Here is a 23,675-nt window from a genome sequence, read left to right as displayed (position 1 = left end):
TCCAGTGAAAGTTCCAGAAGTTGCTGCCATTAAACATTAGCCTGAAACCAGCTGTGCTCTGAGGCAGAGGAAGCAGATCCTAGATCAGCATTTAAAAGCACGGTCTACCCAGAGGAGGTGGAATGGTCTGAATACGTTGTTGAATAATAGATCAAAAATAAAAGCATTCCCTTGGAAGGCACTCTGCCTCTAATGCAATGTAACTGTTGTGTAACATTAAGTTCACACAGCTATAGTGTAGCCGTCCTAGTGGGTGTGCATGTGTGCAAGTGATGGAGACCAGTATGTAGTCACGTGGTCAGATGAAACATCCTGTAAGCAGCTTCTGGTGGAAAGATGTTTGACTCATTTTTGTGGGTAGAGAGTTTGTTTTTTTTTGGCAGTTTATGCATTGGTGTTATTTGGGGTGCAGTATTAGTGGAGATTAGTTACTGACTCTTGCCAGCCCTAATTCCTCTCTAACCCCCTATCAGGACAACGCAGGACACTCGTGTTCGCTCAGGAAGATTCTAAGAACTGTGTGACTTTGATGTAGTAACTGCCGCAAACTGAAGTGCGTTATGTAAGGTCAATGAAAGATTAAGGTCAGAAGTAGCTCTCTCTTTCTGTCCTCTCAGAATTGTGGCTTACAGAAACGGGATTTCTTTCGCAGGTTACGTCAAAGTTTGCACAGTAACCCGGCAACACAATTATATGGCTCAGAATATGTCACTGTGAAATACTTGTAAGTTCTTTGTGATGTAACCACTAAGTGCTATGAGTGATTAAGTCTACTTAATGCTGAACACTTCACTGCATTAGCACGACAGCTGGTCACATCCCCTCCTCACCTGGCAACGGGGTCAGGTCACATACGCTCCATAATGACCACTGGTGCGTTCAGCGTTACGAATTTGAATGGGGCTGTAAGGCATTCTGCGCAGCATGCTTGTTCTGCTGCTCCCAAAATAGCAAGAAAGATCAGTGGCCCTGGCAGTGCGCCACAGCTCCATCTATGATCTGATTGGATAAATGTATTGTCTCCCTGCCTGGAGATTGGAGAGTGCGTCACAGAGAGAGCACCCAGGGAACAGGCGCTGTGCTCTGGAACTGTCCATCAGCTATGGAAATGCAGCTAAAACTGGAATCTGTTCATTCAGCTCATTCTCTGTTTTGAAGACAAACCACATGGTTTATCTAAAAGCTTTCTGAAATCCAAGTGGAGCCCAGTCAGCAAGTGTGATAACCTTGAGCCATTCTTGTTAGATAGAAAAAGAACTCCAGGACCACCAAGTTCACATTAACCATTTTATTCAGACAAAAGGTATACAAGTATGGATTGTCATTAAATGATTCTCTTTTTACTGTTTATGTAAACAAAATCCTAAACTACAAAAAGAAAAAAAATATCTAGATAAGACAAAAATAAAATCGATTGATCCAGATAGACAAAAATAAAATCTCAGAAGGTGAAAAGAAATTTCCTCTAACAGCTTATTGTCATGGCTCAAAGGTAACTATGGAAAAGTAAGAGTTTTATATATACATGCAGAACCTAAAGCCCCCAGCAGTTGTGCACCTGCAGATGGATCCCAAGCACAGCTGGTACTTGGCTTTCACAAGCATGACTGTGAACGGTTCGAGATCAGAAAGCTCCAGCTATGGGGAATGTATTTTGATTCATCTGTTGTTTGTCCTGACTGTGCTAGGTCAGACTATAGCCTGAAGGGTGCTACTACAGAGAAAGCAGCAATGTATTCCTGGAGCGATGACGTTTGGAAGTGAAACATCATGCTTGAGTAGGGGACTGTTTTCTTTGGCAGTTATGTCAAGCTCATTAAATACAGCCCGACATCTTAAAAGTGCGGGCTACATCCCTTAGTGATGTGCCCCGAATGCACGTCTGCTTTAATTCTATGTGTACAGGTAAAGTGCTCATGTAGACGGCCCCTCTGGGAGAGTGGGAAGGGCCACTCTTTATCCTACAGGTTTGGTTTAGGATGGTGAAGACAAACGGTGGGAAACATTAAAATCAACTGAAGTAAGACTGGTGTGGATACGCATCTGCACTCAGATTCAACCCATGTAAGGGGGGTGGTACAGAGTAATAACAGCTAAAAAGGCCATTGGGTTGACAGAATACAGTGGGCAAGGGATGATTTCAAAGTTGCATGAAAAGTCAGAGCCAGAGACCACTCTCGCATCTCATCAGGTCAAGTGCTTTAACCCCTTTCCTAAGTAGGAGGATGCAGTATCAAGATTTTAAAACTAGTAGCTTTTGTAATGAGCCACAAGCGTGTACTCGCTTCAGCTCAAATCCTACCTGATTCTATTCTCGGCCAAACGTGAACTAGCGCTGAATGGATTCTATAATCTTGGAGGCTAAGCTGGAATGCTGCTGTCTTGGACTCAGTGTTCTCCCTGGAGCTCCACAGTCTTGTCATTAATGAATAATTCAGCTGGTTAGCCTCGCCAGCTAATTGTGCAGCTCAGCCTAATCAGGTGAGAGAACACATCATTGTTGCCAAGAGCTTTGAGCTATCCACCTACACGTTACTATTCACCATCATGGCCTATATTTACCAAGCTTATCAGAATGAATATGCATGTTCTCGTAGGACGACCTTTGTCTTTAACGTCAAAATCATTCCACCGCATGAGCCAAGCAGGCCTGGTCTTAAACAAGTCTGCTTACTTGGACATGCATGCTTGATAAATATGGACTATGCAACGACAGTGATCTCATACTTCCCATTTCTAACCAGAACAGAGATGTGAAAGAGGCTCACGATGCACAATAAGGAACGGTAAGCAACAACACGAAAGAATGAAGATTGTTAAAACACTACAAGAATGACAAAAACCATTCCTATGTTGTACCACCACCCTGAAGCAGAAACTTTATAGGGGAATGGCTTACAATCTCTATAAAATTCTTTCCCTTATATGATTCCCCCAAACTGTCATCCTTAAAAACTATGTCCTGTCTAAAGCAGAGCATACATATGAAGAGTATAGACCTTTTGATATTCGATGCAAAACTAACAGCAGATATGCTTTAGATCTCTTAGCACCAACCAACCCCAGCTGAAAGAAAGACAAGGATAGAGACCAATCAGGGACTCTATCAGTCCTAGCTTCGCCTGTTTCTCCGTTCCTGCTCCTCCAGCCCCTATAAAAAGTCAGTTTCTGGTGAAGAGGGGGTTCAGGAGGCCTAGGGGGCACAGTGCCACAGCTGTGGAGGAGGATGAGGAGAAGAGGTGGAAGGCATAGTTGGGAGGTGGGGGGCATTTTCAGAGCAAGACAGTAACAGGAGGTCATTCCTCATCAGAGCTGCTGTCCTCCATAGAGTAGACCATGAAGAAGACATCAGGCCGCGCCGGCACCAGAGGGTGGCCAGGCTTCACCATCTCAAAACCCATATAGTGGAAAGTCCTTGTGATGGATACTGTAAGAAACAAAGAACAAATAGTCCTTCAGCCAAAATCAGACTAGGTAATGCTTAAGACAAGAACAGAATGAGGAATACTCAGATGCAACCAATAAACATTGACCAAACAGAAAAAATTAATCATTAACATATCAAACTGGTTGTGTAAAAGTGCATTCTGGGAGTCTATTAGTGGAAAAGGTTCTTACATCGGTCCTCCCTGGTTTTATAGGACCACAGGAACACGTAGCTGACTTTCAGTCTCTCCTCTGCAAACTCCAACAGACTGGTAAGCCTGCAGCACAGAAGAAGAGCGAGACAACGATGACGCACTGAAGTTTTACATAATCAGTAACTTACATAATAATGCAGGGGCAGCTGCAGCAGAGCTAATTTAGCCCCTCGCCAAACTCTACTGCTGCTGGCCACTCCGGCTGCCCAGAACAATACTCTCACTGCACTGCCTATAAAGGTGATCTGAGAGGACTGAACCATATCTGGCTATGTGACTCGCCTTCAAATGGGTGGAATCTCATTTGGTTGTATTTATATTTGTGGAAGAGAGCACACTGCATTAATACAGCTTTCGCTTCAGGTGGCTGCTGGGAGTCTATCATATAATTTTACTAATTTATGTTCTTCTACTGCATTTTACCTCGATATCAGCAAATACAACACTGTTTTTGAATTATTCTGGACAGAACCTAACCTCGACAACCTATCTGGAAACAAAAAGAATACAAGATTAAATACATTTTAATGTAGATTTTAAATGAATACACTTTCCTATGCCATGTAAAGCAATATTTTAAACAATACCTAAAACCTATCAGGGCAAACACTTCCCTCTCACTTCATTAATGAAAATGTTATAAATGCTGTATAAATGCATCACGAGAAGTTCTTTAACTTCAGTGGTAGGAGCAATACTGTGCAATAGGAATGATATAACAGTTCACAGCTAATGGCAGTGTTATTGTACGTACCCCTCTTTGCTGCCCTCTGGCAGAGCTCCGCTGGGGATCTCTAGATAGAGGCAGTCACCTGCCAGCACCGTGTCCCAGCAGGAGAAGCGCCGCTCACTCAGCTGGTACTGAAAGTGCAAGATAGTGGGTGCCGTACTTGTTGACCCCGTCTGAGTCACCGTCAATCTTTCATCCTGAAAGGGAACAACAAAACAAACAGTGACCAGACTAATCCATACATGCAAGTGCATCCACACACACACACACACACACACACACACACACACACGTCCCTGTGTTACTCAACCATTTTCCAGAGCAATGTTTACACAAGAACAGATATGCATATGTTGCTCATTTCAGTGCTGTAAAGTTGAATTTCCTACGGCAACGGAAAGAAAAAAAAATCCTTTTCCATCATTATTATTGCCTCGTTTATTCGAAGGACTGCAGTTTAGCCACTTCTTTCCTGATTGTTTCTACTTCACCATGCATTGTATACAAAAGGACACTGGATGAACTCATTGTAGCTAATGTTTAGAGACACACAGCCTAAACAAATGAGCTCTTGTTTGGACGGGGCAAAAAGACAACCAGTCACCATCTGCTTCGACAAAAGGCCCTTTCACAGGTGTAAGTGAGCAGCCTGGTCCTAACCCTTTTAGCCCCCCCGAGTCGGTCACATGTCTGAGCACTGAATCTGGTGACACCTACAGCTGTACATAAACACATTCACGCTAATGGGCAAGCACTCAGTAAACTACGAGGCTCTGTGCATGGGGGGAATATCAGGGGGTTGTGTGTGTGCAGAAATGCCTGCTGTAATCAAGCCACAAAGATGTGTGACAAAAACAAGCTACTGTTTTCATTCTGCCCCGCTCTTAGCCCGTCATGCTGAATAACCTTGACGGCTCATCTGCAGCAAAAGCCTCTTTGTGTGCTGTGTGCATTTGTAAAAACATCTCAACATCAAAAGATCAGCTGTCCTCATTCTGAGGCCCTCTATGGACCATAGAAAGATTCTTATCGGTCAATCGGACTCATGTTCACAGTCAGCACGAAGCATCATAATATCTGCTCCTAACAACCATAACCTACATTAAGTCATGCATGTCAAATTGGCAATAAATAAGATTTCAGCATAAAAGCCTGCTGTAAGGACAAACAGCGCAGAACAGTTTGTGTAAGAGCTAACAGAATGCAGTGGACGAGGAACTTGACAGTGCCTTTCTGTGTTTCAAGAGAAAGTGAGATTCATGCAGTCTATTTGGGAGCATCATATCAAGTGTTACTTGTTATAAACAGTGCTCATAAGCAGGCATTACGATGAATCACAGATTTCCACTGAGTGTGCTATAAGCACGCTGACTGATCTAGTCATGCACAAGTCAAACTAATCCTTATGGAGTATCATCACTGTTCCCTTTACAATCAATCCATCAACAAATATAGCATCTATTTCCATTTCATTAACTCAGAAGTCAATGACAAAGTGTGCCTGTGTGTTTTACCTTGTGCAGTGGCACGCTCAGAGGGAGATCCCTTCCAGTCCCTCGCCCACCCGGGATCTTCGTTAGTGGGTGAGGGGCATCAGGAGCACCACAGAGGCCCTGGAGCCTGCTGCCTGGAGCAGTGCAGTCTGGAGCCCACAAGAGAAGAGCTAGACAAAGAGACAGGGAGACAGAAAGGTTATCACTACTGCTGATGAAAGTAATAATTATTGCTTAATGCAACACAGTGCACCCATAGCAGTGTACGTTGTCTGCGATAACACGGAGGTTAAGGGGATCTCACTGCTAACGAAAACAGGCAGAGGATGAAGCAAAATCTTCTCCTGAAGCAATGTACCAACAATGTCACGGGACCATTTAATGAATACAGATGCTATAAATAAGCCCAGCAGCAGCAACAAACTGATGCAACATATTTCACCTTCTCCGTAGCACCTCCCTATCTCCTGAAAACCCCCTCTCTCCCTCTCTGTAGCACAAATAATGCCTCAGTAGTGTGCCTTTCTACCTCTCAGCACCACTTGTGCCTCTTTGTGCCTCTTTTTTGTCACTTTTCCATGCCTTATCAGGGACCTCTGACACCCTGTAAAGCCCTGCACTGCGTGCAGAGTGTGAAGACTATTGTCCAGACTGCAGCTATCGCACCAGTACAGTAGAATCGCATTAACAATGGGCCCCGTTGATAAGGAGTTGTGAGTACTTTGCATTGCACACATAATACAGTCAAAAGCACAGGGACTGAATGTAGGACACCGAATATAGGCTAATGAGCAAGGCAAGGAGCGGGTCCAAAAATATTTACCCTCGCCGAATGCTTAAACAGAGAGAACAGCAGAGACCATTCACTCTATAGAAAGCATGTTGATCTGGAGCCAGCTTTTCTTTCCAGCACATGATTAATCATGATCAGTGTGGATGGGGCTAATCTGATCCTAGATCAGCACTCCAAGCTACCCAGTATTACTGATCTCTCAGCTCTGTGGAGACCCAGATGTTTCAATTACTGACAGACAGACAGCCCAGAGTTAGACGGTAAGAGGAAATGAGAGCAGAGCGCTGGTGCTGGGTAAAGACGCACTCATTGCAAACTAGCGCGTGATCTGTAAACACGTCTCTAAATAGCAGCAGGGCTGGGAACAGGCATTATTAGCGGTTTGGGTTACAGCTCTGGGTTTCAGAGCCAGTAATAGTCATAGTCAGCCCCTCACTCGGAGAAAAGGCTGGGGTCACATTCTCTCCAAGTCGTCTGGTCTGCGGCTGAGGGGCGTGCGCAATCCACTTTCCATCCTGCCACATGGCCTCTGATTAAATCTGTTTACGCAAAGTTCACACCACTCGTTGGCTTGTGTGATGAATCAGAAACTTAAGAGCAAGTTAAGCTCTAACCAAAGTCTGCGAGAATTTATTATACACAGAAACGGCTACTGAAGCTTGGCCAACAAACTGGCTCCAGCTCTTCTGCCTGAAGAGATGCCAAATTTGGTCAGGTTCTGAGAGGCTATCTGAAGTCCACAGTGAAGGAAAACAACTCTTTCAAAGTCGGTGCTTGTTTTGGAGGTGTGAGAGCCAGATCGCTCTGCAGATGAGGGAAGGGAGGAGCTGCACTTTTGCCTCTCTGGCAACCGGACAGGTAGCCACGGCGACCCAATCTGCATAGAGACCACATCAAAGCTGGAGGAGACGAGGTTGATGAGGTGGAAAACAAACTCATTACGCTGCGCGGCGTCTACTTGACGTTCAGTGACCCTGCTGATGAGGTTATCTCTGTTTGAACCATCAAATAAGACATTGATTTAAAACTCATTAGTTGCTCTTTGTGGCAACAATGTTCACATGACCAGAAAATTGCTTGCTTAGTCAGTAATTGAGGTGATATCGGTGGGAAAAAAAGGCTCTTCAAAGTTGACAAATGTTCATGCCATCAGAAGTCAGCAGTTGCCTGCCCCTCCCCAAGCACCTGATTTGTACAGTTCTCCCCTGTGCCCTATTATAGCCACAAGTGGCTGTGACTGAAATGCCAGCTTGTTTTGAAAGGCAACACTGTCGCCTTCTGACATTCAGACCGCCCCCCACTCCCCCTCGCAGTGCTAGCTCAGCTCCCAGCCATGTCACTGGTTATGTGCGCCCAGTCATAAAGGGAAATAGGTCAGCATCTAGAACCAGGACATTACATGAACATTATAGGCATTAAAGAGGGGCTTCAATATCCAACTGCAAAAACTTTACCTTGGCCTTAAAATGTTGTTCCTCCTTTCAGTTGGTTTACTTAAACCACAGATTTGAAGATATGACTGCAGCAGCAGACGCCCTACTTGCATGTGCTAAGTACACAGTGTTTATCAACCGGTCATAAAATAACATGGCAGCAAGTAGTAGTACGAAGGTGAGGTCATGCTAACTTCCCTCCAACTGAACTCAAAGTCAGAGGGCCGGAGAGCACTCATCAAGGGAGGAAGTCTGTTTGAAAAACTGCATTAAAGTATTTTACACTGAGTGCTCAATCCGCTTCATTATTTGCACAGTAATTATCAGTGTTAGATGCCACACTAGCCAAGGTTATTACTGAGAGAGAGAGAGAGAGAGAGAGAGAGAGAGAGAGAGAGAGAGAGAGAGAAAGAAAGAGAGAGAGACAGAGGCTGGCAAACAGCCAGGAAAGGTTCAACTCCAAAACAGGAAACCAAGAGTCTTCCAGGAAAATCGGGCTCAGCTACAGAGGGGCAGCTATGGCAGTGGGGTTGCCAGCCTCTCTACTGACTCACAATGTTTTCGGACATGTCCTCGACGAAAGACAGGAGGATAAATGTTTCCTGCATTAAAAATGAACTCAACAATACACACCGTGTTGAATGAAGCATAAGTTCTAAACATGCTTTTGTTGCCATATTCTGAAGCAGGGGGCAGGGGCGGGGGGGAGGGGGAGCGCAGCCGGACTCATGAGGGCTCACATTTTCAGAGATTCCATAGGAATGCTTTTCAGGTCCTGGGCATCGAGCCAAGTCATGAGACTCAGCCAAAAGCAGAACGTGCATAGCGTGTGGGACAGCGGTAATGTGGACCACGTGTGTGTGTGTGTGTGTGTGTGTGTGTGTTAACATTATGGTTGGCTGAAAAAAACACTTCAGTCAGAGACACAGTCAGAGGTGGGGAAGAACATCTTGCAACAGGGGTGTCCCCCCCCCCGGCCAAAGGTGGCCATATCATATATTATTAATATAATAATATCAAAATGCTCAAGGGCTGGTCACTCTGTCCCAAAATATTATTCAGAAAAGACCCAAAATATGAAAAACAAAAATACAGAACAATTCATATTTACTGAACTACTGAATACTGAAAAATGTCCTGAAAACTGTACTGAAAACTGCAGCTTCCAGATGCTTTTTTGTCTGCCATCTCGACCCCTAATTACCCTGTAGTTCCCATTCTTTGTTTCATTATCACTTTTGTTGTTGTATTTCTTACCTGTCTCAACGTGCAAGGCACATATTTTCTATGGCTCTTTTGTCAGAACTTTCATCAGAAAGTCTTCCATCTGTCTTGAGATTGCTGGTTCTCCTGGTCAATCCTGCGCTGTTTGACTGTAGTCATGACTAAAGATTATTCAGTAAATCAATGAGCAGGTCTAGTCAGAGAAAAAAGGGCTCTTAGCTAACTTCACGGCGGGTATAACGCATTCAAAGACGGAAGCCGCTGGACAATTAAAATCCTTTCTGTCAGGCGCGTTTGGCCCTGGGGCCGGACTTTGGACACCCTGGCCTTACAAGAACATGACCATTCCAGAGGACACCTGAAACGCTGCGCCATAAAAGTGTTTTATGTAAAGTACAGAATCTCAGAGTCCCATCTCTTATGCAACCTCTATTTTTTTTAATCTACCCTAGGTAGTGTCATCCTTTCCTAGTACTGCCAACCAGGAAATCTTAATCCTTTGCCTATATCAGATCAAGGAAAACGTAGCTTAGCTGCTCACGTAGCCACCTCTCCACATCTCTTAGAGGTTTGGGTTATTCAACAAGACAAAGGCTCTTGTTTTGGCGCCACATATGCCAAACCAAGGTGTGGAAAGGTCTCGAAGGTGTCAGTCCTGAGGTTATGCAATGGCTGCCTGCAGCAGAGCTTTTCCCCTCCAGGTGACTGAATCACACAAACACAGCACCGAACCGCTTTGAGCTACAAACACTCTTCACAGACGACTGGGACTCGGAGAGCAACCCGAATAGCAAACAGAGTATCTGCATAACGGGTTTCCCCACATAAGACGCGCTGTAGCGTCTTCACTGGAACCTGTGACACTTATTGGACGTATTGTTCCTCGTGTTTGAGCTATTCATAGCTCCTCCGCGGCGGTTTGTTCTCTGCTGTTCCTGCTCAAAGCCGATTAAACCGAAAGCAAGCCGAAGGGCACAAACTCTGAGACGCCGTCGTCTGTCTGGGTGCGATTTAACAGCCTCAGCGCACCTCGCCGCAGGCCTGGCGGAGAGTGGCTGAGTATGCGAGTCCAAACTGAACCATTTCGACCATCTCTGAGGGGCTGAAACCCGGCTAAATGTGGCTAATGCGGGCTGACCTACAGGAGGAAGAGCAGAGCAGAGCTTTCTGTTGTAATCTGATCCTTCAGTCTCGGCTGTTCAGGAGGAAGAACAGCTAACAACAAAAACAACCCCTCTGCCCTCGGCGACGTTAAGAGACTCGAATGGCGGCTCGATCACACTTTCTGGGTACATTTGAGGCCCAGTGTGTCACACAGCCATAGAAACAACGGAGAGGCTCGGCGTCTCAGTGAAGTGTGAAAAGTGCACAACAGAGTCTGTACACCAGACTGGAGAAGAAGACAACAACAACAACAACAACAACAACAACAACAACAACAACAACAACAACTCAGACTCTGTTTTAGCGGATTCAGCTCAACACAAACGTCGTTCAGAGCTACGAGCACACGAGTTACTTGTGATTCACGCAGCTATTGTCTGTTTAAAGCACAGTAAACTATTATATTCACATAGCTGAACTGCAGCAGCTGGGCGACAGAGCAAAAATATAATATCACGATACTTAAACAAGTTTTCACGATTCCCGATATTAATTTTTTTCTGACATCTGATACATTAAAACAGACAAAAAAGAACCAGAAGTGCCACATTAAGAAATACTATCAAAAACAATGAATACCATGATTTGTATTCACATCCTGCACTGCACTAAGTCCAGTTAAACAGGCCTAATTATGCTCTCTCTGTAATGAAACCTGCAGCTGGTCAGTGTCTCTCAGCCCTGATGAAACCCCTGAAGTGCCCAGTAAGGCGTGCTGTGACACAAACAACACGGACACCCCGCTCGGTGTTAACGGGCTGCCGCTCAGCTCGCTGAGCTCTTACCTCTCCTCTGTGTCGCGCATGATCTCCTCGGAGGAAAAGTGGATCTTATCTTTCGTCTGACAACCAAAACAGTGACTGTTCAGCAGAAGCTCCACGGAGTAGTTCACCATTCGTAAACGAGTCACACCTGAGGAGAATGGTTGTGTTCAGCGCGTTTAATCGGGCCGGTTGTTCCACACAGATCTGCGTTTCTCTCACAACGGCGCTCTCTCAATGAGCCGCAGCCGGGCTGAGGGCCTTTTATAGACCGGCCCGGGGCATCATGGGAAAACAACCACACGCAGCGAGGGAAAAACAGCGAAGTGGGTTTGTTAGTTACAAAATATGTATTAAATCTTGACATATCACAACAGCCTAATTCGTTTTTATATAAATATGTGGTAAATTAATGTCTATTTGCCTATTCAGAAATGCGCGTTAGGAGAATTGCAAATTTAAAGCCGTTGGTTTGCAGTGAAGGCTTCTGGGAAATGTAGTTTTTAAAGTGCCGCTCTCGAACGGCTGTAGAAGAAAGGTTAGTTGGAAGTTTAGCCCGGTGTAAGTAAACCTACGTGGTCTGAGGTTCTATCGCCTTTCGTCTTTTGAATGTTTGATGTAGTGCTAAAACTGCCCAGCTCTGTAACGTTCATTTGAGACTATTTAAGTTTTTCACACACAAAATTCTGAGAAACTTTATCTTTGGTCTGGCAGAGCAAACAATCTCATTTCAGCAGAAGCTAAACCAAGTAGCTCACCACAGAGGTGTTAGAGATGTATTCCTTTTTCCGTGTTTACTATTTGAATTGGGGATATCATATTTAAGTACATTAGATTATTAATATTTAATTCTGATCAGATACTTTAAGAATTCGCACAAGTAATTCATTCAGTGCAAAATGTATGTATTTATGGTCTTAAAAGCACCCTTAATCCTTCTGAAGTCTGATGAAATACATACCATTTTTACGCAATTTTATTTCTAATGTCCAATATTTCTCAGTGTCATTACCTTGCTCTTAGTTTTGCTGTGAGAACAAGTAGGCCTCAGTTGGTGCATGACAAATGATTTGAAATGGGGTTGTAAGCCATACAGTAACACATGGAAACACATAGTTTTGATATTTAAAATGTTTCTTTTAAGAATTCATTAAACAATAATAATATAATAGTAAATCACAGACTGACAAAAACATATCCGAGGCTACAGATCAATCTACCATTTTGTTTTCATTGAGAATATAAGGTCAACCCATTTAACATTTTCACTTTTTGTGGTGATTACTTTTATCATTCTTCTTTGTTAACCAACAGGTTATTAACTGACTCATAAAAAAAAAAACTACATGAGGTACAAGAGATACATAACGAACACTCAATGAACTGAAAAGAATAATGAGATGCACTTTATTTTCATTTTCTGTTCTCATCTAAATCCTACAGAGTTGGTAGATTTAAAGTGGAGATCCATTTGTTTATGTTTGTACAGTTTGACAGCCTGGAAATGTCTTATGTAAGGCTGGAGATGGAAAGGACCCTCTGCCAAGTGGATTACAGATTAGTAACAGGACACCAAGTTGGCTATCTGATCCTGGCACAGCAGGGGCAGAGTTCATCCAGCCAAAAGGGCAGCACGCTAACCCTCAGACACACAGTACCAGAAAGGATTGCACTGTGTATGTAAAAAAAAGGTGGGGTCATATTGGGGTTGTTGTTTTTGCAACAGACCTTTTCATTATGTCAGACAGACATGATCCTTTCATAGAAGATGTGTAAATAACCATCTACTGATTATTAACTATTAAGGGCTCTGTAACTCTGACTAAAAAGGGGGAGCTTTTGTTATCCATCACATTTTAGAATTGGCACCTTCAGGGTTAAAGGATTCAATGGAATCTGAATTATTTGTTGAACGCTGCTGGATTTGACCTTGCACTGCTGTGATCTTGGACATTAGATACTTCACAACTGCAAAAGCAATACAGGTAAGAAATAGCTAGTAATGTGTAGGTTCACTGGACGTTTTGGATAGTAAATGTAATGGCTAAATCTGTGCTGTTGTCCTTATGACCCCTGGTTCCTATCACCACCACTGTAAAGAAATCTGAGTAAGTTTTAATTAACCTTTTCACATCAGACCACTCTGAATTACTTTGTTTACATCTCAATGATTTAATTACGTAGAGATTTTGAAAAATTGATTTTTTTCTAATGAAGTGTATAAGAAAATTGCACCTGTAAGCTTTTTTGTTTTAAAACTTCCATGTTGGCAACTCCTATGACGGACCTGTGAAGGTCCAAGGCGTAATGATTATAATTTGTTGTAAATTGTATAAACACTGAATAATCCTTTTGCTTGAGTAACTCTTTTCTCCTTCGTCAACAGATAAACAAGCCTGACGACCTAATTCTGCTTTGGTGGAAAACACATGCCTTGTTGCCACGGCTTCTGGTCACACCCTAGCTGTGGTTTCTTCAGTAGAGGCTTTTAGTGCCTGAAGAACAGCCACTGGAAACACAAAACCACTATGCTCGAGCAACGGACAACACACTCCAAAGCCTACGACAGACACAGACATAATGAGAGGGTACGGCTTTACTGCTAATAGTGTTTTATTTTAACATAAATATGAATCACAGGGATGAAAAAAGGCCTGTGAACGTTGTGCGCAAATGCTGAATTAAGTCATGTTCCTCTTCTTTTGAATGCACTGTTGCTAAAACAGTCTCAAACTAATCTCGAAAAACAATTTTTATGTGCGCGTATTGTGTGTGCTTCCCATAGGAACCTGACTCATTGTTCTTGAGAATTAGGCATTGTCTCAGCCTAAAATGACAGGTCTGCTCCAGTCTGTCCACTCATCTCCTCTAGGGTCAATCTAAGACTCAGACTTAATTAGAGCTCACTTAAAAGATGTTTTCGTTTTCAGTGCTCTATGAATTTCCAGAAGAATGTGAGCTATGGTTTGTCTGCACATCAGGTACTCCAAAACAAAGCAGATCTTCCGGTGTAACCCTCCCTCCCTTACTTCTGCGCACCGTTGGCCTACGTGACAGACATGGCTGATCCGTGGCTGAGGGCGCGCTCCTGCTCCTCAGCTTTGGAAAGAGGATCCTTGGCCTGCCGTCGGCCCCAGGCCTGCGCTGTAGGGATGAAATATTCAGCAGTGCTAGCAGAGAACAAAGGATGGAAAATTGGACCCAAGCTGAGGACATGACTTCTCCCCAGACGGAGCAAGAAGATAAGAGACGAGCGGCTAATCAGAAAAATCAGGGTGAGGAAATATCTTCTCCCCAGGAGTGTGCTCTGTCTGCAAAGTCTCCATATGTTTACACACATGTATACTGTACATGCTCACAACATGTAAGCACTCTAGCACCCTTACACACTATCTCGAGGACCTTTGGACTTTCACCCACCATGCACACAAACACAAACAGTGGGCTCTGCTTCCTCCTCTGAGCGCAAAGGCCTGTGTTGATGCTTAGTTCCGACGAAGCCCCGGTCCAGCAACAGCAGAGGGGCTGTGTCTTCCCGATCGCTACATTCCCTGGACTTGATCTAATTAAAGACCCCATTGTATCTCTTCCCCTCTGGCTCTCTCCCATGTCCGGGAAATGTATATTTACAGTGTCAGGTAATCACAGCAAACAGAGAGTATGCAGCAGAGATCAGAGATCCTGACTGCAGCCGACTGACAGAGGCACTATACCGAATCTCACCGGCTCCTAACAGTTTGGAAAAAAATTACATTAACGCAATTTTCCCCTAAACTCAAATGTAGCCCATTGGCAAATGTCTGAATTTCACTTCTTTGGAGCTACAAGGCGAAGCAATGAATGCTTATACCCCACCATTAAGCATGGTGTGAACAGTTTATCTAAACCATTACACACTTGCTTCGAACCACATCGTGTTATTAAGTAATCTCAGATAGTCCTGCTGATGTGGTTTCTGACATTGTCCATCTGTAATCTATAAATATAGACGAAAGTACTTAAAAAGTGCCTAGCTAAAAACAGTAGTAGCATCCATCTTGAAGCCTGAATTTTGTTTGTACATTGGTCCATTTTTTCTTTTTAGTGTTAACATTACAGTGACCATATGTCCTTTTTTCCACTTCATGTCCTACAAATTGGGTCTGGCGTGGACTTCTTTTAAGTTTTCTAAAATCTTTGCAGTTTTGACATTTGTTTGCTACAGTCTTCCCTATGCTGCCCTACAGCCCTCATTGTAATTTTTTTTATAAACCAAAATATGGTCACCCCAGATAACATTATAAATAACCGTTTGCCAAATTCTAACAAGTATTGCCCCAGTAAGTTATTGTTGCCCATCAGGCTGCCAGGTAGCATCCGTAACAGTAGTACACAGGAAAACTTGCACAGAGGAGAACATTCATTTTACAAACCCAAAACTGGGTTTACCATGTGACAAGCGCAGACTTACAAACAAAATATGAATATCTGCTAACTTAAAATGAACAAAAAGGACTCTGGGATCATCATATCAAAAATATTTTTTTAAGCAAATAAGGTAAGCCAGACAAAGTTCGAGCTGCCTGTTAATAGTTTTGACATTGAGCTATGAATATTGTCTTCCACATTACTAATTAAATCCAAAATATTTTTCAGCTTTAAGACTGAAATAAAAACATCACCACCCTCCACATGTTCAGGATAGTGTGTGATAGGCATTATACAGTCCTTACTAACACCTTTCCACCATTTCTTAGTTTAATAATTCTGACTAATTTATTGCCACCACTGTTCTCACTGCAGGTTTGTTCTCAGGAATTATGTAGCTGTTTTTCCTTCGCTTGACAGAGGAAGTAGCAGCACTCGTAGTTTTGGGGTAAAAGTTCTTTCAAAAGTTCTCTCTTTTATGTCTCCTGCAGAATACAGAAACAGTTGCTGCATAGCCTTACACAGATCGTTGACCCAGACTTTATGAAGCGAGCTGTTGGTTAATGGCAGAATGATCTGTATCTGCATGACTTACCACAGAGAAAATCAGGGCAGAAAATTGTTCAGAGAGCACATTCATCAGTTTCATCTACAGCACTTTCATCTGCAGTAAGTTCAAAGAGTTGCTCATTCACTCTTTGTTCTCTGTGTGGTTTGATGTAAATGAGGGTGTGTGCATGCAGGTAGTGGTACAGTGTTCTCCATCGCAGCTTACATGGATAGAGTGATAGACTAGGAGGTTTCAGTCAGTCAGGTGGCAGGAGAGTGGCAAATGGGCCTCCGCACTGGAACAGTCTGCAAATGTAGCCACGAGTGCTCCAAGCACTTCTGTCAATAGCTGGTACTGTTGCTGCATGCTGGTGCCAAAATAGTTTTCCTGACTATTCAGATATAAACACTTTGTTCACAAATCACGCATGCATAGTAAAATTCACCTGCGGTGTTGCAGTGCAAATACGCATATTGCATATATTTGACTACTACATGCTTAGGCCTCTAACACACATCAGCATTATACAACTTTAAAAGGGCCTAAACCAATCATGTGCAGTATGGGACAAACATACAAAATGAATTCAGAAGTTTGTATCTTCAGTTTGACCGTTTCGAAAAGTATGATTGACGTGTGATAAAGCGTCATCACAACACGCCTCTTGGCCAATCACAAGAATTTGTAAACTTCCACTGTCAAGCAAAGACAAATCTTTGACAGAACCTCAAAATAAAAAAAAATTGGCAGTAAATCACTTAAATTATTAGAGTAAAAAATAGTGGAAATGTGTAACTGAGGAACATATAATGCCTGACACATGCTCTCTTGAACATCTGGTGGGTTTTTGTTTTATTATTTAACCCCTTAAATGGCTAGTTTTATTACACACTTCTATAACCTATGAATAGATCAGCCACTTTGCACTGAAGTCCTTGTATTTACTGAATAATAAGACTCAGTATATAAGAAGCCTGAGATTTTAAGGGGTTACGTTGAAAATGTTTTGGATTAAGCGCTCACTCACAACTCAACCCAGGTTGTGTTGAGTAATCTCAAACAGTCTTGCTTATGTGGTTTCTGAGACTGGCCTGAATTTTATCTGTGCTTTGTTCCATTTTTTTTTTTTTATTTTAAATGACTGTTCACCTATTTACTGCTTATTTAATGTCCAACAAATGTAAACACACCATTTAATTTTGGTGTTGAAATGTGGAACCCATGAAAAGTCTTATAAACCCTAATAGATGTTGTTATAATCCTAAACTGTTAATAAGGTAAGTGTAGCCACTGATAAAGCATGCTGTCATGATAGGTCTGGGTTGTTTTACAAGTTACTTTCTGACTTTTTTAAGTCAGTACATCTGAGCAGCGTTTCAGTGTGTAAATTTATTTAATTTGATTCTCTGGCAGGCATATGAAAGGACTTCTACACTCCAACAGGACCTTCATTCAAAAAGATGCAGCTCTCTAGGATGCGCAAAGGGCCAAGAATCTATTTTTTCTTGTATTTTTTCCCCAGCGGTCAACTTATGACGTTTGTATGGGTTTTTGTACCAAAAGCAGTCATAGTTTATTTTTACATGTCCGTTTCTAACCTCTCTTTAGAATTAATTGGGCTGTTTTTGTCAGTGTGTCTTTATGACTGACAAATGCAAATGACCTCTGTTCTGTATTGCACCTCATTCAAAAAGCAATCTGTGCTTGAATACTCCTTATAACTCCAACATGAGTGGGTGGAGCTAAACTGCTGTCAACTGCATAGATGGATTTATGTAAATGTGTTTGTTTTTGTCACATCACAAAATCAGTGAATTCAAAAAAGAAAGTGGAACAGCTTGGTTTCCATATAAGGGCTGTATGGACTGGAGGGTGAATGGTACATTTTGAAACTTTAAACATGTTTACATACTACATCAGAGTCTTTTATTTTAAAATAAAAAGGAAAAACTATTTTACCATCATTAGGGGCCAATAAAGAAACAGCCACTGCTGTGAAGTGAAACACTCTAAAACAGGACTAGGCTCCTGCATGGTTTGGTAGTGTCCCTGCACTGGCACACCACCTAAACCTGGTAGCTAACTGACGAGTTGAATCAGGTGTGCTTGGGCAGGAAAATCACCAAACTGTAGAGGAATCTGGCTCTCCAGGACTGGATTTTTCCACCGCTGCTCTAGAAGCAAGCAAAGGTCACCCCTGTCGGTCGGTTGAGTTTTTTAGCCATGAGGGGAATTTATACAGTTTGGGCAGCTGGACTGTGTTTGGCAGTGGGTAAAGCTTCTTGGCGTGGGTCTGGGCAGTGTGTAGAGTGAGTAAAGTGGGTGAAGCATTAAGCTGATTGTCTGGTAATAATACCACTCAGACCTTTGGCTCAAAGTTTCCATGGCAGACCCACGCACAGGACACACACACAACAAGAAACACAAAGGATTCCTAACACAGAACAAGATTTAGATCATTAGCGCCTTCTTAGAAAATTGTGCACCTCCTTAAGTCTGACTACTAGTTACTTGCTGAGCCGTCCTTGTATAGTGATGTTTACCTGTCTTTTAAGCAGAATTTGTTCAGGTGAAATGTAGACAGACCTCTAGGCTCACTTTAACATAAAACGGGTTATCTATATAAAGGAAATATACCATATAAGAGCACAGAGGGCTGCACATGACAATCCAACTCTTGTCAGATCATTCCCAAACACATTAGCAAAGCATCACTGACTCCTGCTCGATGGCTTTGTTATGACTGTAACAGTATATGGCTCAATGCTGAATTACTCAGTGGTGCACATTAGTGTGGTGCATTAGCCACTGTTCAGATTTATACTGTATGACAGCATTGGTGTGTGTGTGCATAAGTGAAAGAGAGAGAGCTGGTATGTGTCAACAGACCTCATCAAACTGCCTGGAGCATTCCAGACCCAGATTTCTGTAAAGCTGCTTTGTGACAATGCCTGTTGTAAAGAGTGCTATACTAAACTAAAACTGACTTGTCTTGGAGATAAGCATGACTACAGGCAGAAGACATTGGTCATTCATTTTGTAACCTGAGGATTTATTATGTAGTATTTATTTTAAAGGATATAAGTGAAAGGTGATTAACACAGTCCTGCTCATGTTCTGTAGCAAGCAAGCGCTTCCTGCTTTTATACAGTTCTAATAGTTTTGCAAAGTAGAAGAAAAAGTAAGCAAAGGAAGCTTAGAGTAAAGCGACTACTGTTGTGTCTTAGCGACCGCTGGCCAGTGGAATAATATACAGGGTTTAATTTGTAAACAACGAGGTCCTGGAACACTGAGGAGCACAATGGGATGGAAGGTCCAGAAACAAAAAAAGATATGTTAAAAATGTGCATAATAACAAGTATGTTAACCAGGTTCTTATGCAGTAAATGAAAAAACAGCCTTCAATGCATTGGTAGTTAATGTCACAAGCCAGTGGTTTATGTCAGCATTATTCTTTTAAAAGACGAACAATCATGACTGTGTCTAGCAAAAGCACCTTAACACAAAGAAGATTCTTAAATGGTAGAGCAAACATTACAGTGAGCACTCTCTCTACCAGTTAAGATGATCTTAACACTAAGATGGGATGGGAGAACGGACCCAGAGCAGTAGTGGAGCAATTTTGCGAGTGATAAACATCATCAGTGTTGCTTTTGTTTCATCATCAGTGTTGCTGTTGCCGGATGCATCCAAACCAGGAGTTTTTAGTTAACTTTTCCACATTATTTTATGACGTGCATTAAGTTACTTGTAGAAAATATTATGATTTATATATATATTTATATATGATTTATATATATATATATATATATATATATATATAAGGATTTAACTATTTATATATATATATATATAAGGATTTAACTATTCTTCATCTTCTAGATGAGGTATGTTCATATTTTCAGGTAAAGTGGCGCAATGTTTTAGGAAAAAAGCAGCGGCATGAAGTTTGAGTTTTACATTACGTTTACGTCATGTCTTCTTCTGTGAGTTTATTGGCTGGTTGCAAAGCAGAAATCTGATTACTGTCTGATTCATGTAGACCCAGACTTTCCCCATTACCTGATTACTCAAATGCATATAAATGTGTTGATCAGATTACTGACAAAATCTAATTTTTTGCAGTTATCAGATTTTGCAGTTATCGGATTGTAAATTCACTAATTGTTTTCATATACATGAACGTGGTGCCAGATCCTCTGAAATAGGTGCCAGCTTGATGCAGTTATGGTGAAAAAACATGTTGTTAGCAGACATAACACCATGAGTAGAATGAACAAAGCAATCAGACTGTGTGATTGTAACTAACGTTTGTATAACGTTCTGTAACTACTATAAAATGTTCAGTAAATATTATGCAACTAAGCTACGCGGATGTGGCAGTGAAGAGCTGAAGTGAAGACCCACATTTGGGTCATTGAATTCTAATGGGTCAAAGTCAAAAGTGCAAACCCGGTTGTTTTCTCTTGCTCTGCTACTGTACATCACTGTGCATCATAGTTACGAAACAGGTTTTGGTGAAGGCAGACGAGATGCTTTACGCCACTACGTGCTGTCATGGAAGATCAGGCCGTGCACCAGTGATCTCCAGCCACACTGCCCACGGTCCTGCTTTGGCCTGGTTTCTGGAAAGGAGGTCTGGCCTTGAGGCTTTAGGCTTTGTTATGTAACTTCGGCCTGTTGCTCTGAGAGTGCAACAGCACTGTCCCATTGGAGGATGCTTTAACTGATGAATATAATGAATACTGGATGCCTCTTTTGCAGACTGTGCCTCTGTAGATGTTGAGTCTGAAGTTCAGTTCTGTATGTCTAGCTGGGAAGACAGTAGAGTCAGGCTCCTGTCATCCACTGCAACCTAGCACAGGTGTTGGGCTTCACTAAAGAGCACCTGCATGTTGCCTGTGTTCATCTGACTCCACCACCGGCACGCTTGGGTTACTGCAGGATCAGCCTTCCACATGAGGATCAGTCAGGTTCAGAGATTTACTGTGAGGGTTTCACTGACAGAGTGAGGTGACCCTGAGAACATGGTGTTCCCTAGAATCAAGCACGAGGAGCTCATATGAGCATCTGTAAACACATGGGAGGATCATCACTTTCTCAGTGTTGTTTGTGTTTACTGCTGCAGTGGACATTAACATCTATCACTCATACAATCCTTGTCATTCAAAATAACCCTCTAATAAATATGGCAGATGAACCCTTTAAACCCTAAGGGCAAATACTCATTTTCACTTTTCCACCACTAAAGGTAAGCTGGGGGAAAAAGCCCTGTACACCCACATTTTCTCTCCTGATTAATTGATGGAGCCAAATCCAATCTTAACATATCTTCTGATCTAACAAATCCTGAAATTTCATTTGGATCACTTCATTCTTAGGATTTATCACCCCAGAAACTTTTAGTCACTTGATCATTGGTCAAGTGATTATAATTATTTATAATATGATCATTTGGAAGGTGGCAGAGCAGTACATTTGGTTTTGCCCAAGGTTCACTGGCTAGCCCACATTATCATTACATGCTAGTTACAATCATTGTTAGCTAACATTTGGATACATTTTACATTTTTAGTCATCTTGCTAAAGGTTTGTTACATACAGAACAAATCTAAAATAATAATAATAATAATAATAATAATAATAATAATAATAATACAACTCTAATTAATCGACAAACTGACATTTTAAATGTTTCTATTTTACTGAAATTTTTTCTTGTCATTGCTTATTTAAATGCAGGGCAATCATTAAGACATAAATTAATAAAAGCCTCATTTTCATTTCAAAATATAATATTTTTAGCATTGTACTTTGATTAATAACAATTTTTGAGAAAGACTAGATAGGATTTTACATATAAAGGATACATTTTGTAAATATTTCACCTGTTTTCTCCTAACATATATCCTCATATGTATGTATAGTCACTAAATAGTAAGTCTTTATATTATTAACTAAATAACCAGATAATAAAGGCAGTGGTTAAAGAGATTAAATCTTTTTTCTGAGAGCTAAAAATGGTCATATAGCTTAATAAAAAATGTTTTCTTATTTGAGTCAATATGAAAGTAGCTAATGTTATATGGAAGTGAAAGCATACATTTTTTGTATTGACTATATGTGAACTGGTTCACTGACCCTGCTGTAGGCCCTGAGATTCCTAACAGTTTTTTAACAGTTCCCAGCAGAGTCTGGTCTATATTTGTACTGTTTTTCAGTGGAAAAATGTAATCTATCAAAAAATAAAAACAGCAACACGCAAGCCTGCTGTGGGGTTTCTGTGATTTAGCTCTGTGTGTGTGTGTGAGTGTGTGAATGGACTCAGGGAGCAGCGTGGTATCCTGTGTGTGTGCAGAGTGTTCAGGAACAGCAGTGTAAGGCCGGACCCTCTACGGCCCACGAGGCTGGAGGAAGTGCAGGAGGTCGTGGGAACAACAATCTGAGCAGGACTCTGAGCACTTCCACCCAAAAACATCACAAACCACCACAGAGTGCAGAAGAAAGACGTGGGGAAGCTGAAGAACAATGTGCAAGAACTGGAAGGTTCACACACACACACACGCACGCATGGGCACACCACAATGCTGGAGCGGGGTGTGGGACTCGGCCTCTCTGACACAGTCATTTCACTGGACCTGGAAACGCTCTGAAAGAAAAAAAACTCTGTTTCCCATGATTCCGTTTCCCATCGTTACGTTCCCACGATGACAGCTCTCATTGTTTACTTTTCTGTTTGTTGATCCATTTCCTCTTGGACAGGACTGAGGCCTGTTATTGGACTGAGTGTGTGTGTTTGTCCATTTTTGGACAGTATGTGTGTTTGTCTTACCTTATCTTCATGCGTTTCTCCGATTCCATTTGCGCCCTCTTGACTGATGGCATCCGCTCTTCGCCTGTTGTTTGTGAGGCCTAAAATAGACAAAATCTCAGAGATAATCATTTGCCCTGAAAGATGTGAAACTGAGGCCAGTGATAAGGATGGCTGTGTGTAAAAAAGCTGTTTTAATTGGCCAAAGGTGTTTATTTTCTCAGAAAATACAAACAGCAATAATAGAATAAACAATTGACTTTAGGTGTGTCAACATGTATGTTTAACCATTTTGAAACCTCTCCCTGGGGAAGGCCGATATTAATGGTAGTTATAATCCAGTACCTGGTTTAGCAAATCGGTACTTCATTAAACTAAATCAGGAGAGCTGCTTTAAATAAATAGTTTACATGAAAACATGTGATGGCTTGAGGTGACCAACGACAAGTCTGGAGCTTATGGTCTTCCAGCCAGCTTTTAAGATATCAACTACTTTTCTAAAAACAAGAAATTCACGTATTACTTTTTTACTGCCCTGTGATGGACTGGCGACCTGTCCAGGGTGTTTCCTGCCTTCCGTCCAATGGCTGCTGGGATGGGTTCCAGCTCCCCCCGTGATCCATAAGGATGAGCGGCTTGGACAATGTGTGTGTGTGTGTGTGTGTGTG

At 42.1% G+C, this 23,675-nt stretch overlaps 1 protein-coding gene across 1 annotated transcript; it reads right to left on the bottom strand.

Annotated features, from left to right (window-relative positions):
- Window positions 1-1,292: 1,292 nt before the first annotated feature.
- Window positions 1,293-11,476, bottom strand: oaz2a (ornithine decarboxylase antizyme 2a). Its single transcript, XM_036576567.1, is given in 6 exon segments — window positions 1,293-3,427; window positions 3,619-3,704; window positions 4,396-4,568; window positions 5,886-5,966; window positions 5,968-6,034; window positions 11,264-11,476. Coding segments are annotated over 6 exon segments (648 nt in total). The 5' UTR covers window positions 11,374-11,476; the 3' UTR covers window positions 1,293-3,296.
- Between the last annotated feature and the right edge of the window lie 12,199 nt (window positions 11,477-23,675).

This window comes from Colossoma macropomum, unplaced genomic scaffold (genome assembly GCF_904425465.1).
Source record: "Colossoma macropomum unplaced genomic scaffold, Colossoma_macropomum, whole genome shotgun sequence".
Taxonomy (NCBI): domain Eukaryota; kingdom Metazoa; phylum Chordata; class Actinopteri; order Characiformes; family Serrasalmidae; genus Colossoma; species Colossoma macropomum.
Note: the sequence above shows the minus strand (reverse complement) of the source record. Positions and strands in the feature narration are given on the sequence as shown.